At 37.7% G+C, this 14,500-nt stretch overlaps 1 protein-coding gene across 1 annotated transcript in view; it reads right to left on the bottom strand.

Annotated features, from left to right (window-relative positions):
• Nucleotides 1-14,500, bottom strand: part of LARP1B (La ribonucleoprotein 1B) — a 112,310-nt gene that overhangs the window by 85,454 nt on the left and 12,356 nt on the right. Inside the window, 4 exon segments of the mRNA XM_007446260.1 lie at nt 3,078-3,443; nt 5,603-5,775; nt 9,422-9,596; nt 13,418-13,562. Of these exon segments, the coding sequence (XP_007446322.1) occupies nt 3,078-3,443; nt 5,603-5,775; nt 9,422-9,596; nt 13,418-13,562 (859 nt within the window).

The following is a 14,500-nucleotide window of genomic DNA, read 5'->3' as shown; positions in this document are numbered from 1 at the left end:
CTTTCCCTAGGGTATTTTCCTTAGGTACCAAATCAATGGGAAAAGGACTACTGTTGGAATCCCTGAATTTGACTAGGCCATGGGTTTGTCTTTTACCCCTATATTTTGGGTGGCTTTTGCAAAGCTGAACTACCCAAATTCCAAAATGGTCTCCCAGGCAAAACTAGTTTCAACACTCTACTTCTCTATGGTTTTATTCTGATAATAACTTACCTTGTAGATCTTCAAGGATTTTAAGTAGATATTTTCTCATTTATTAAAAGGCCATTTTAGTTGTCTTCAGTAATAAGGACATGTCAGAAACAGAAGGCCTACACCTACTCTTTGGTACAGTTCAACACAGCTTCTGGATTCAGCAAAACTTCCTTTACAAAGTCAGAAATGATCAACAAACAACCCTACCAATTTGGCATTTTTTTCATTTATACCTAAACTCAATCTGTCCAGCTTCTGACACATCTGATTATTCTTTCCTCTTGAAGACAGTGTTTGGCTTCCACACCAGTTTCCTATACAACTCCTAAATGATCACTCCTCAGGACTCAGACCTGGGTCTTCTAAATTCTACATTTCCTCTGCTACCAATTTATCTTAAATTACCAACATACATCTCCTGGACTACTTTAATAGCCTCCCAACTGGATTTCTTCTGCCACTCTTGTCCCCATCTAATCCGTTCTCTGCCATAGTAACTAGTGATACTTTAAAAATAAAAATTAGATCACATCCTGTTGGCCTGTATAAAATTCTTCAAGGTACTGCATCTGAACTTTAGGTAAGTTCCAAACTATTTAACATGGCCCACGTTACCTTCTACGATCAGATGCATATCTATATACCTATAACTGTTCTCTTACATAAATACTATCAACAGATCTTTATTCAGTTCCTCAAATATACCAAATTCTTACCCATCTCAGATCCTTACACCTGCCAGTCCCTTTTCCTAGAATATGGTTTATCTGTTATTTGCATGGTTCATTCTTACTCATAGTTCCTATCTCACTATAACTGTGACTTTCTCACAGGCATTCCCTTATATCCTAATCCAATAGCATCTTGTACTTTTCACACTTATCATAATTTGTGACCAAGTACTTACTGCAGCTTATTTTAATGTCTATCACCCCAATTATTTGTAAGAACCAGGCATGAAGAGATCCTACTGTTATCTTCCCCTTCCACGCCCAGGACCTAACGCAGTGTCACACACACAGTAGGAGTTTAATATATATTAAATAATTGATTCCTCTCCCTCTAAACAGACTCTCAGAAAAAGTACAATTCTAATGAGAAATTATATGTTGAGCACAGAATTAGAAACAAAGGAAATAAGTAACAGGAGTGTACATAGGGATCAGATAAGACATAATTACGAGCAGACCCATAATGCTTAAGAGCCATATAGCCAAGATTACTTTCCCTGGACTAATATTTAATGGCTAAGGCAATAGATGAATTAATTAAATTTAATTATTGTTGTCTACACTTTAAAGCAAATAATCATCTATCAACAGGATATGTTTCTCAAGGTGACTTGAAAGTTCGTTATTTGACACTCTGAAAATATTTTCCCACAGAACCAATATTATACACAGAGGTTAGGGTCCCCTGGTTAGTTCATAATGTTTCATCTGTAATTCATTTATCCATTTTAACAAATATGAATTGAGCACTACTTTGTGCCAGGAACTGTTGTAGCTGGAGATACAGCAGTGTACAAAATAAGACAAAAATCCCTATCCTCATAGATCTTACATTCATGAGATGGAAACAGAAAAGAAGTAAGTGCAATATACAGAATGGTAGATGGTGAAGAACAAAGTAGGGCAGAGGGATAGGGAATGGAGGTAATGCAATTTTAACCTATTATTAGTTTATTTTCTATCTCTTTTTGTTCCCAAAAGGATTTAAGTTAGATGTTACTTATAGAATTTAAGTATCACAAACAAAGTAACAACCCTTACACAAGGAAAGACTTTCAACCAAGAAACTTTATAAAAACACACTTCCTTTCCATAGCAGTAGGACAGAGAGAACTGCTCAGGCTCTAAGTCACTGAAAAGCTACCATATCCTGAGGCAGGATCTCCAGAAAGGCAGGGGCTAGAGAAGAGGGTAAAAGCAGTGATGGAGAAAGTCCAGAAGAAAAGAAATGAAGACTCAAGAAGGAAAGCACACTTATTGATGCTATGGAGCTACACAGACAGACAGCCCCTTTTTTTCCAACCACGAGTTGGCTGGCTTTCCTTTCTAGAACTGTATTTCTGACCAAGATCTCTTTCCTAGTTGGCATATTATACTTATACAACTCTTCCCTCATTATTCCATCCCCAAAACAAATATTTAATTTGGGGGGGTTCTGATCAATTTAATGGCAGAAAAAGATCCTTTTTAATTCCTATCTATACCATTAAAAGTCATATAAAAGGAATGCAGATAGCCAGTAGACTACTCTGGCACTCTCTTACTGTACCTTAATAACTGGGATAGGTACCCGGAGGTGCGGTGAAATGCAAGAAGATAAAAAATTGGAACAAGGTTTCAAACACCACTCCCAGCAACAAAGTTATGACTGGACAAGGAGAGACAATCAGCCAGTTTAATCTTCTATACTTGTCAACAACCAGTTCTACAACCACAGAACATGCACTGCAGAATAAGGTGAGAAGGACACAAGGGGCAACAAAAGTAACTCCTTTGTGAAGCCCTGCTCACATAGCTAGGGTGATTATAGCCAGGAAAGGAAAGAGCATATAAACTAAGCCTGCCCATGACTTTAGATTTTATTCCTTCTTATGAGAAAAGGCCTTCTTATTATTTTCACCTGAAAAAAGTTTTTAATCAGTGAGTGTTAATATTTATTTTTGTAATTAAAGTACTTATGTCACTGTCATTTTAATAAAATAATTTTTCAGGTTGTGAATATCAGATATATTTCCAGGAATTTTTCAAATTAAATATAATTTATTTATATTCAAAATTTCATAAATAAACCCTCAACTTTAGGAAAACATAAGCAGCAACGTGCAATCAAAACACAGTATCAACAGAAAGATGTTGGTCAGAAACAATTACCTTTACAGCTGTGTGTTTGTTTTCATCTTCTTCCATCCACAAATCCTGCTCATAATAATATAAGCCATCATTGATAACTTTAGCAAGTTCAGGTGTAATTTTTGCCCGAGACATGTGGTTGCCTGTTCGATCTCCTCCAGGATGTTTTCTCATGTAAGGTGGTGTCTGAGTTACAATCAAAATCTTGTTTAAATCCTGGTCATCAATATCATAATCTGAATCATTATCAGACCAATCAGTAAATGTGTTTTTTCGCCCTTCTATTTGTTCCATCTCTTCATCAAATAAAAAATCAAGTTCTTCTTGTTCTTGTTCATCTGGAAGATACAGTTGATTTGATGCCTCTTCAGGTAGAGGTGGTGATTCCTGAAGGAAGAAATTGGTATTTTATATAAAAACATTGTTATCACTTTTACAATAAATGTCACATAACAATGTTAATGTAAGTAATATCAAAACTGTATGCTCGGGCTTCCCTGGTGGCGCAGTGATTGAGAGTGCCTGCCGATGCAGGGGACACGGGTTTGTGTCCCGGTTCGGGAAGATCCCACATGCCGCGGAGTGGCTGGGCCCAGCCATGGCCGCTGAGCCTGCGCATCCGGAGCCTGTGCTCCACAACAGGAGAGGCCACAACAGTGAGAGGTCCACGTACTCCAAAAACCAAAACAAAACAAAACTGTATGCTCAATAACTAGGTTAGCAGTCAAACTGTAAAAGAAAATCATACCAGTATTATTCCAGGCCAATAAATATAAAGTAACTGCTAAACAATCAGTTTAAGATTTAAAAAACCCACAAAGCTGAAAAAAGAAGGATTATAAGACTCCTTTAGAGTTAGAATGGTCCTTAGTACCAACTTGTTTTACAGATGAGGGGAAAAAAAGGCCTAGAGATGTGATGCTGTTTGTCCACAATTGCAGAATTAGTCCGGACTAGAACAACCATGGACTTTTTCTTTTTTTTGGCCGTGCTGCATGTCATGCGGGATCCTACTTCCCCAACCAGGGATTGAACCCACACCCCTTGCAGTGGAAGCACAGAGCCCTAACCACTGGGAATTCCCAGAACAACCAGGGTCTTCTGACTTCCAGATTCAATGATCTTCCCTAGTCTCAACGCTTTTTACCTCACAATTATATTAATACCATACTTTGCCAATAAGAAAACAAGTATAACTATCAGAAGATCAGAAATTTTTATAATTTTCTGGAAAGCAGAAAGCAAATGGGATTGTATTAATAATATACATGACTAGAGGAAATAGAAATCTAAAACCCATATCAAGGAAGGCTGGGACTTCCCTGGTGGTCTAGTGGGTAAGACTCCGCACTCTCAATGCAGGGAGCCCAGGTTTGATCCCTGGTTCGGGAACTAGATCCCACACGCATGCTGCAACTAAGAGTTCACATGCCGCAACTAAAAAGCACACATGCTGCAATTAAAAAGATCCCACATGCTGCAATGAAGATTCTGTATGCCGCACCTAAGACCCGGCACAGCCTAAATAAATAAATATTATTTAAAAAAAAAAAAAAAAAGGAAGGCTACAGGGAAGGCAGACACCATTGATCCACTGGGGTCCTAAAAAGTTTTGAGATGGTAGGTACAAAGAGCAGGAAAGGACTGTGTGACAGCAATCAAAATAGGGGGGCTTCCCTGGTGGCGCAGTGGTTGAGAATCTGCCTGCCGATGCAGGGGACACGGGTTCGTGCTCCGGTCTGGGAAGATCCCACATGCCGCGGAGTGGCTGGGCCCGTGAGCCGTGGCCGCTGAGCCTGCGCGTCCATAGCCTGTGCTCCGCAGCAGGAGAGGCCAGAACAGTGAGAGGCCCGCGTACCAAAAAAAAAGCACACAAAAAAACTGAAATATTATTCAAATATAAACTAATTTCAAGTAAAAAAGGTTAAAGCAAAATATTCTTATATTCAGAAATAAGATAAATTTTAAAAAATGATACAATATTATTTATTTTCAACTACTTAGTAACCCATAAGCTTTACTGAAGGGCAATGGTTCCAATTCTTACCATTTTTCTTAAAACTTTTCCAAATTTATATATGTACCTCAAAAACAGTGGTCTTACACTCCACTCAGAATATATCACACTTCGGACTTCCCTGCTGGCGCAGTGGTTAAGAATCCACCTGCCAATGCAGGGGACACGGGTTTGAGCCCTGGTCTGGGAAGATCCCACAGGCCGCAGAGCAACTAAGCCCATGCACCACAACGATTGAGCCTGTGCTCTAGAGCCTGCAAGCCACAACTACTGAGCCCACGCGCCTAGCCCACGCACTAGCCCACATGCTAGCCCACGCGCCTAGCCCTAGCCCGGGCTCCACAACAAGAGAAGTCACCACATTGAGAAGCCCGTGCCCCGCAACAAAGAGTAGCCCCCACTCAACACAACGAGAGAAAGCCCACACACAGCAACGAAGACCCAACACAGACAAAAATAAATAAATAAATGTTTTTTTTAAATTTCTAAATAAGCTATATCACACTTCACTTGGGTCATAACAACTTACCTTCAATTTCACTGGGGATGGACAATGTCCCTTTTTTACTTCTATCCAAGGTTCTGAGTCCAAGTCAGGCAAACTGGCAGACAAACCTCTAGACATTGCTTGAAGATTACTTGTTTCAGTGTTTTTCTTTAGGCTCAGTGGACTTCCAATTCTTGGAGAATTTGGGGCAGACTCTAAAATTTTAAGTTAGTTCTATAGTTAAAATAATGGTTTTCTTAAACATTTTTTCTTTACTTGGGCGTTTTCTTTCTTCACAAAAGCATGATAAATCAATCTCAATTATAATCTTTCAATGATTTTCAAACCCAAAGGGGTTTGTAAGATGTATTCAAGTGAAGCCAATGAATAATAACAGGAATGTTATCAACCCTTATGCAGACACATTCATTCAAACGTCTCAAGAATATCAATGCAAGTCACTTACTAATTATGACAATACATCTATTTGGGAGTCAATTCTCTGTGAAACCTTAGATTCATTAATTGTAATGAAATTAGGGAATCTTAAATGCTACTAAGCAAATAAAATTCGTATTTTATTCAAGGCAAAATCAACCCTTCATTGTTCTGCTAGGATCTATACTAAGGCGGCCAATACTCATACCTTTCTCATCTCCTTTGCCTAACAAGGTTTACCTAAATGCAGTTTGGCCCTTGGCTCGCAGTGAATACTGTGAAGACTAGAATGTCACGTCATTAAAGTGCAATGCCCTGGTAATAACAAAACATTTTACAACTCTGCTGGAATTAAAAATGCCTTTCTCCACACTTTTAATCAAAGTAATTATATGCTCTATAAAATACAAATCAATTCCTTTATAAATTTTTTTTCAGAAGTGAAGAATATTTAAGTTATAATGCAATATGAACTTGCTTTGGACAAAAAGTGTTTTAAAAACAAATTTATACTGTAAACTTCTAAACATTATTTACTCCTCAAAGCCAATTCCCTGAAAATATTGCAAAGCTGAATACTACAGAGAGAAAGTTGAAATAAATGAACACCAACAGTCCTTCTAACTTACTAAATGAAAATGCAAAGGCACATTCCAGGAGTGAGTTTGAGAGAGCATTCCAAGATTTTACTTTCATCTACTACATACGAGAATCAGATGGATTTATTATCTTCTCCATGGACACACAGATCCAGGCTTCAACCACCAGATTACTATATTGCTTTAAAAAGAAGTATAATGATTCATAACAGAAAACGCTCTAAAACCGCACTGTTCAATACAATAGCCACTAGCCTTGTGGAGCTACAAAGCACTTGAGAAGTGGCTAGCGCTGAAATGTGCTCAGGATAAGTGTAAAATACACAGCAGATTTCAAACACTTGGTACAAAAATAACATTGGTCCATAATTTTTATATTAATGTCATAATATTTGGGTATATTAAAATTAATTTCATTTGTTTTACAGCTTTTAACGCTATTAAAAATTATTAGGATTACATGTGTGGAAAATGTAATATTTCTATTGGACACTGCTGCTCTACAACTTAATGGTACATGTCATCAATTGATCCAAAAAATTAGTACGAGTGAAAAGGTTTGGGCTGCCAGTATTAATACTGAAGTTATAGGAATGAAAAAAACATTAACTCTAGAGAACCCTATTCCTAATACTATGAATCATCTCTGTTCATGCAGTAAATAAAGCTTTAAAAGTAGACTAGGGGGCTTCCCTGGTGGCGCAGTGGTTGAGAGTCCGCCTGCCGATGCATGGGACACGGGTTCGTGCCCCGGTCCGGGAGGATCCCACATGCCGCTGGGCGGCTGGGCCCCGTGAGCCATGGCCGCTGAGCCTGCGTGTCCAGAGCCTGTGCTCCACGACGGGAGAGGCCACAACAATGAGAAGCCCGCGTACCCCAAAAAAAAAAAAAAAAAAAAAGGCATAAAAAGTAGACTAGGAACCACCACTAGTAACTGGGAGAATTAGCTAAATTAGTATGTATAGTTCATGTATACACGATTAGAACAGTATCTGGCACAAGGTAGAGAAATGAGTATCTAGTATTTTTAACATAGAAATTGAATTTTTAAATACCTACTTAAGTTTATGATATAATCATCTCTAATTGCTCTTTAAGCTTGAATAATGTTTCTACCATGAAGCTGTATGTTTCACAATATTCACAATACATGTGCTTATATTGGGTTGGCCAAAAAGTTCGTTCAGGCAATATGTATGTGCATGTAAATGAGTATATATATTTTTTTAAAAAAACACAAAAATGTACAAACATTGTGATTTTATTCTTGTAATTTTATTAATAATGCATAAATGGTTAATGGACAGGCATCACCAACTTGACTGACCTATCTTAGCTACCCTGTGGAAAAAGTATTTTCAATTTAACAACTGACCGAATGCCTCTTCATAAGACGGTTAAAAATGTCATCTTGGACCAAGTTTACACAATAACTTAATCTAACTTACCATCAGACATTGTATTCTTTTTTAAAAAAAACCTAAAAAATGTCACTTGAAGTTCTTCAACTTTTAAAACACCTGCCCAAGTTGCTTGCTAGGTGTAGAGGCACAGAGGGCTGACAATCAAAGAAACACTAAATAAAAATATGTGAGACTGTCCATCAGTGCTTTATTGATGGGAGGTCTCTACACTGGTATATCAAAAATACATTCTGAAGAGTAAAAAAAAAAACCCTCATTCGTTTAAGTTTCTTATCCCTTAGTGTCCAAATTAATAAATCTTATAGTCCATGCGAAACACTACAACAACACGTGAATTATACAATGTACACTATACTGTGAAGAGCAAATCAAATAGCAAAGGACCTAACAATCTGAGAAATTCCACTCAAGCCTCTCTATTTCTGCTTTATTGATCTGGACACAAGTACATAAGTCTGGAAGGAAAAGACAGAATCTTGCAATATTTCCAGAATGATAATTAACTTTCCCACCGTGAAAAAAGGTAGCACATACAGCCCAGGCTAATTACAAACAAATGGGCAGCTCTTATAAAAACAACAGCAGTCCTCTGGTCTGTCTTTCATCATCATCACAAAGGTGTTTATCTCCACTGTAGTGTTGGCCCAACCTCCTCCACAGGAGTTGGGAGTAGACATTCTTGCACAGAAGTCTGGTCGCTTTCATTTCTGCAGACGATTTGTTCCAATGTTTATAATGATATTTCAGTGAGTCACCTATTCCTCTGCATATTCCGATCAAATGACATCCAAGAGCATCAGTAGATCATCACCCTGACTGAAAAAAGTTTAAGCACACATATTTTTTCCCAAGAGGGAATGTCTTAAAAATGATCCAGGAAAAAATTCTTAACATTAAAGCAATTTTTGGAAATTCTAAATACCACCAATTCCTTAATATATAATTACAATAACTTCATAAGAGATCCCCAATTCTGATTTAGAATATAGGTCATCTTGTCATTTCAAGACAAAGTTGAAGCACATAAGAAAAAAATTAAAGGAAGGCTACCCCCACTCTTGAGTATAAGACTTTTACACTATTCCAATCTTACGAGGGGAAAACTGGCAGAATACATCTATAATCATTTAGTAAATTTAAGAAGATAGGTAGAAACTCCACATGTGACAAAGTAGACAAATAAGTTAAGAATAAATAGAGCAGAGCTCCTCCCATAATTCTTAAATCCCTATTTAATTTATAACTTTCTGCGGGAGGCAATATGAATAGAATTTAAAGCATCATAAGTCACTGGGTTATCTTTAATTTTCTATTGAATCTATATAAACTTTAAAAAGGAAAGGTAAATTGGACTAAATAGCCCACTGTTATGCTGTTTGCTTTAGAAGAAAAGCTGTTACCTGTATGTGAACCAAAGGCTTGGCCTGGTACAAACTCTGGGCAATCAATCAGTTGAGAGAAGTCTGTTTGTGGCACACTACGTGGAGGAGGGCCCGGAATTGGCCATTTTTCTGGTTCTATCTTTTTTCTCATTTTCTCGTCCATAATTTCCACTTCTGTGCTATCTTTCAGTGCCTATAAATAGGAATTTTGAGTTATTAAAGAACATTCATTCAAAAAATTTAATTGTACCTCCTATACTTCTAATAACCTAAACATTTTTTAAGTCTGAAATCAGCACAGGGTATTACAGTTAATGTTATATTTCTCAGAATATCCATGAACAGAACAGATTTTAAAATAATTTGCCCCTGTAAAGTAACAAATATCCTGATTTAACATGTAGCAAATTATTCTAATTGTGAAAAACAAATTTTCAATTAAGGAGTATTGCATCAACTTGAAGCAAACTACTATAAATTTTTATTGACAATTTTTTCTGCTCTTATTTCCTTTAGTTTTCCCTTAATATAATATCACCAAATAAAATTTAGGCATTATATTTAATTATTGTAATAAATACCACCATTACTGAATAATAAACACACACATGCAGAGATTCCTCATAATACCTTGTAAGTGTAAAGTAGGTTTCACAGATGAGGAAATTGAGGCTCAAAGAAATAAAGTAACTTGATAAAGGTTATGGACTTAGTATGAGGCAATAGTATGAGGTAATACCAAGACTCAAACCATTTATTATCTGTCCAACACGAGAACCCTCAGCCACTAGGATATGGTGGCTCTGAAAAATAGCTTGCTGGGGCTTCCCTGGTGGCGCAGTGGTTGAGAGACCGCCTGCCGATGCAGGGAACACGGTTTCGAGCCCCGGTCCGGGAAGATCCCACATGCCATGGAGCGGCTGGGAGAGACCGCCTGCCGATGCAGGGAACATGGGCTTGTGCCCCGGTCCAGCCGCAGAGCGGCTGGGCCCGTGAGCCATGGCCGCTGAGCCTTCGCGTCTGGAGCCTGTGCTCCACGGCGGGAGAGGCCGGAGAGGCCCGCGTACCGCAAAAAAAAAAAAAAAGAAAAAAAAAGAAAAACAGCTTGCTGTAATTTAAGGATAAAATAAAACTAGAACAAAATTTCTTCCAAATAAAAATTACATCCTTACTGATCTGAATCTTCCCTGAAATTCAAGGATACTTACACCTTTAGAAAACTAGAAAAAGTACAAATATAAAAACTCAACATACAAACTGTTAACTTATAAAGATTAAAACTCGCTATATTTTAGTTGGAGAACACATTATATGTATTACTTTAAGTATCTTACATTTGTATGCCCTTAATATTAGTATCATACTTACTTCTCAAGTAAGTATATTTTCTGTAACTGGACATTACTTTAAAATTAGTATTAAAATTATTTAAAAACAAACTCTTTTGATGGGAATCAGGATACTCACTGAAAGAGAAGAGAGTCTGAAATATGGAATGAAGGAAATAAGGAAGAATCTTACAGTAAAGGGTTTGAGTTGCTGATATGTGTATTTTTTTAATGTATTTTCATAGATTTGTCCACTGAATGTTCTAGAAGCAATGACACCCCAGTAGCAAAGCAGTATACCAAGCATCCAGATCTTGCAACAACATGGATGAATTTCAAAAACTACAGATGAAAGAGCCAGGAGACAGAAGAACTCTATTTACACAAATGTAAAGAAAAGACAAAATAAATCTCTGGCAACAGAATCAGAAAAGTGCTTTGGTTTGGCGGGGCAAAGGGTGAGGGGATGGGGGACTGACTGCAAAGGGCCACTAAGGAAGTTTTTAGAGTAATTAACTATATCTTGTTTGGAGCAGGCTTATACAATTTTCAAAACTCGAAATGAATACCTAGTAGCCCCGCATTTTACATCATGTTATTTACACCTGAATTGTAAAAAGAAAAAGAAAAAGAAAAATCACCTTAAAATTTTGCTACGGGCTTAAGTTTTTCAAAATGTTTTGGAAAAAGACCACCAACAGTGTTCGTTGGTATGTGAAGCAAGTCAGACTCTGAACAGCAGTAGTTTTAATTGGTTCAATATCTTGGAAAAACGTTTAGCAGTATTTACAAAGGTAAGCTCATATATATATATATGTTTGTATACACACAAATACACACACACACACACACACGCACATAACCTGTTACCCATCAATTTCACAGAAAAATAAGTGCATATGTCCATCCAAAAATATGTACAATAATAATGTTCACAACAGTCACATATTCATGTTAGCTAAAATATATTTTGCTTCTTTTGATAGTTTTTTCAAGACAGTTAAGACTTAAGCATATTCAAATACATATAGGAAAAGGCTGGTAGAAATGAAATGAAGATAAAAGGAGTAATCAACAGAAGGATATCCTTGAAGACTAACAGTAACAGCAAATTCTTATTTAGAGCTTACTGTGTACGCCAGACACTGCCATTACACATTTCATACTCATAACAACCCTATGAAGTATGTATTGTTGTAACAATTTCCACTTTACAGAAGTCTCAGGACACTGCCTGAAGTCACAGAGCTAGGAGGATATGTATGCAGGTTCTATAGTCCATGCTCTAAATCAGTATGTTTATACTGCAAAGCCTAATGAAGCCTTACCTTCTTAAGGGAAAAAAAGACATCTTTCCCACTGTAATAAGTGGTAGGTACATAATGAATGTTAAGTGAATTCAGACCTATGCTATTCTAAATCACTATGCTTATGTGTTTCTATGTTTCACAGTAGTATTATTTCTTACTGTAAATCAGTCACTGTGGGGACTTCGCTGGTGGCGCAGTGGTTAAGAGTCAACCTGCCAGTGCAGGGGGCACGGGTTCGAGCCCTGGTGTGGGAAGATCCCGCGTGCCGCGGAGCAACTAAGCCTGTGCACCACAATTACTAAGTCTGCGCTCTAGAGTCTGTGTGTCACAGCTACCAAAGCCCCTGTACCTAGAGCCCATTCTCCTCAACAAGAGAAGCCACCGCAATGAGAAGCCCACGCACCACAACAAAGAGTAGCTCCTGCTCACCGCAACTAGAGGAAGCCCATGCAGAGCAGCGAAGACCCAACGCAGCCAAAATTAAATAAATAAACTCTACAAAATAAAAAATCAGTCACTATGTATTAATAATGCTAACCATAATGGTAACGCAAGTTTTTTTGTTTTTTTTTTTAAATATCCTTTCCCGGGCTTCCCTGGTGTCACAGTGGTTAAGAATCCACCTGCCAATGCAGGGGACACGGGTTCAAGCTCTGGTCCGGGAAGATCCCACATGCCACGGAGCAACTAAGCCCGTGCGCCACAACTACTGAGCCTGTGCTCTAGAGCCTGTGAGCCACAGCTACTGAGCCCGTGTGCTACAACTACTGAAGCCCGCATGCCTAGAGCCCGTGCTCCACAACAAGAGAAGCTACTACAATGGGAAGCCCACGTACCACAACGAAGAGTAGCCCTCACTCGCCGCAACTAGAGAAAGCCCGCGCACAGCAACAAAGACCCAGTGCAGCCAAAACTAAATAAATAAAATAAATTTATTAAAAACAAAAAAAAGAACACAACTAGAAAGCCTATTTTAAATTAGCCCTCTTTATACAGGAAAAATTCTCAAAATTTAAATTTTAATTTAATTTAAATTTTAATTTAATAATTTAATACATGCTATTTTACAGCAACCTGAAGACTAAAAGGACCAAGAACACCCTAGAGTGTTCAAGTTTGTGTTGGGGTTCAACCCATCTAAGAAGAATCAGGTTAAAAATAGGTGGAAACATCATTAAGTAATCCTTTGAGGGGTCAGACATTTATTTGGGTTTTATAAAATGGCAAAAAAACCTTGAGATATAGTCTAAGCCTTAGGTAACTACAGATTGTTTTTGCTTTTTCCTTAGAATTGTTTAATAGACTTTATTTTTTAGAGCAGTTTTAGGTTCACAGCATAACTAAAGTACAGACTGTTTTTGTGTATGAAAAATTACCTCTAAAATGAGATTAAGGTTTGTAGTGAGAGCCTGAACACGGTGGAAACCAGCAATCAGGGAAATAGGCAAGAAACCTTGCTCATCCATCATTCTCCTAAGAAAGAAGTCCCGTTCCAAGTTTTCTATACTGAAGTAATATTCACTGAAAAAAGAAATAAAGAAGTAAATATAAATTTCATCAATGTATTCAACAGAATATTAAAATGCCTATGGCTTATAATATCAATTGTTATAAAACTATTTTGATTTATTAATAACATTATATACATTTAATGCAACATACATAGGGTAAATATAATAACAACAAAACCCTACTGTTAGTAATTTCTCTTACACAGGTAGAAAGAAATTTAGAATACTATCTTCCCAAAAACGTACTTCTTTGTTAGATCAGCTTTACCCAGGTATAAACAATTAACCATACTTTAAAACAGTTCAATAATTAACTTTTTAATGAGTCAATTAAGTGAAAAATTTCATTTCAAAGCTACTTGAACTTGCTTCATTTAAATAACAAAGCTAAACACATCAACAGACTGCCTTCCAACTTTTTCCCATCACTGAAAATAATGGTATATTGGAAGTATTCTTTGTCAAGTTTACCGAGTAGTTTGTTTTCTAAATTGGCAGGGTACTGACATTGTTTAATACTTCTGAACCCTAGCATTCAGCACAATGCTTAGTAAAAACTGAGTGAATATGTGGGCACAGATGCACACAATTTTATATTTGAATGGTTCACTATCTCCCCCCTTCTAGAGGCAAACTATAAAAGACGTTAAAAGTGAATGGAAGGGCTTCCCTGGTGGTGCAGTGGTTGGGGGTCCGCCTGCCGATGCAGGGGACGCGGGTTCGTGCCCCGGTCCGGGAGGATCCCACATGCTGCGGAGCGGCTGGGCCCGTGAGCCATGGCCGCTGGCCCTGCGCGTCCGGAGCCTGTGCTCCGCAACGGGAGAGGCCACAACAGTGAGAGGCCTGCGGACCGCAAAAAAAAAAAAAAAAAAAAAGGGAACGGAATACAGTTAAACAAAGAATATCTGCAACACCATGAGGTATATATATGGGCAAAAAAAAATACAG

This window comes from Lipotes vexillifer, unplaced genomic scaffold (assembly GCF_000442215.2).
Source record: "Lipotes vexillifer unplaced genomic scaffold, Lipotes_vexillifer_v1.1 scaffold159, whole genome shotgun sequence".
Lineage (NCBI taxonomy): Eukaryota > Metazoa > Chordata > Mammalia > Artiodactyla > Lipotidae > Lipotes > Lipotes vexillifer.
Note: the sequence above shows the minus strand (reverse complement) of the source record. Positions and strands in the feature narration are given on the sequence as shown.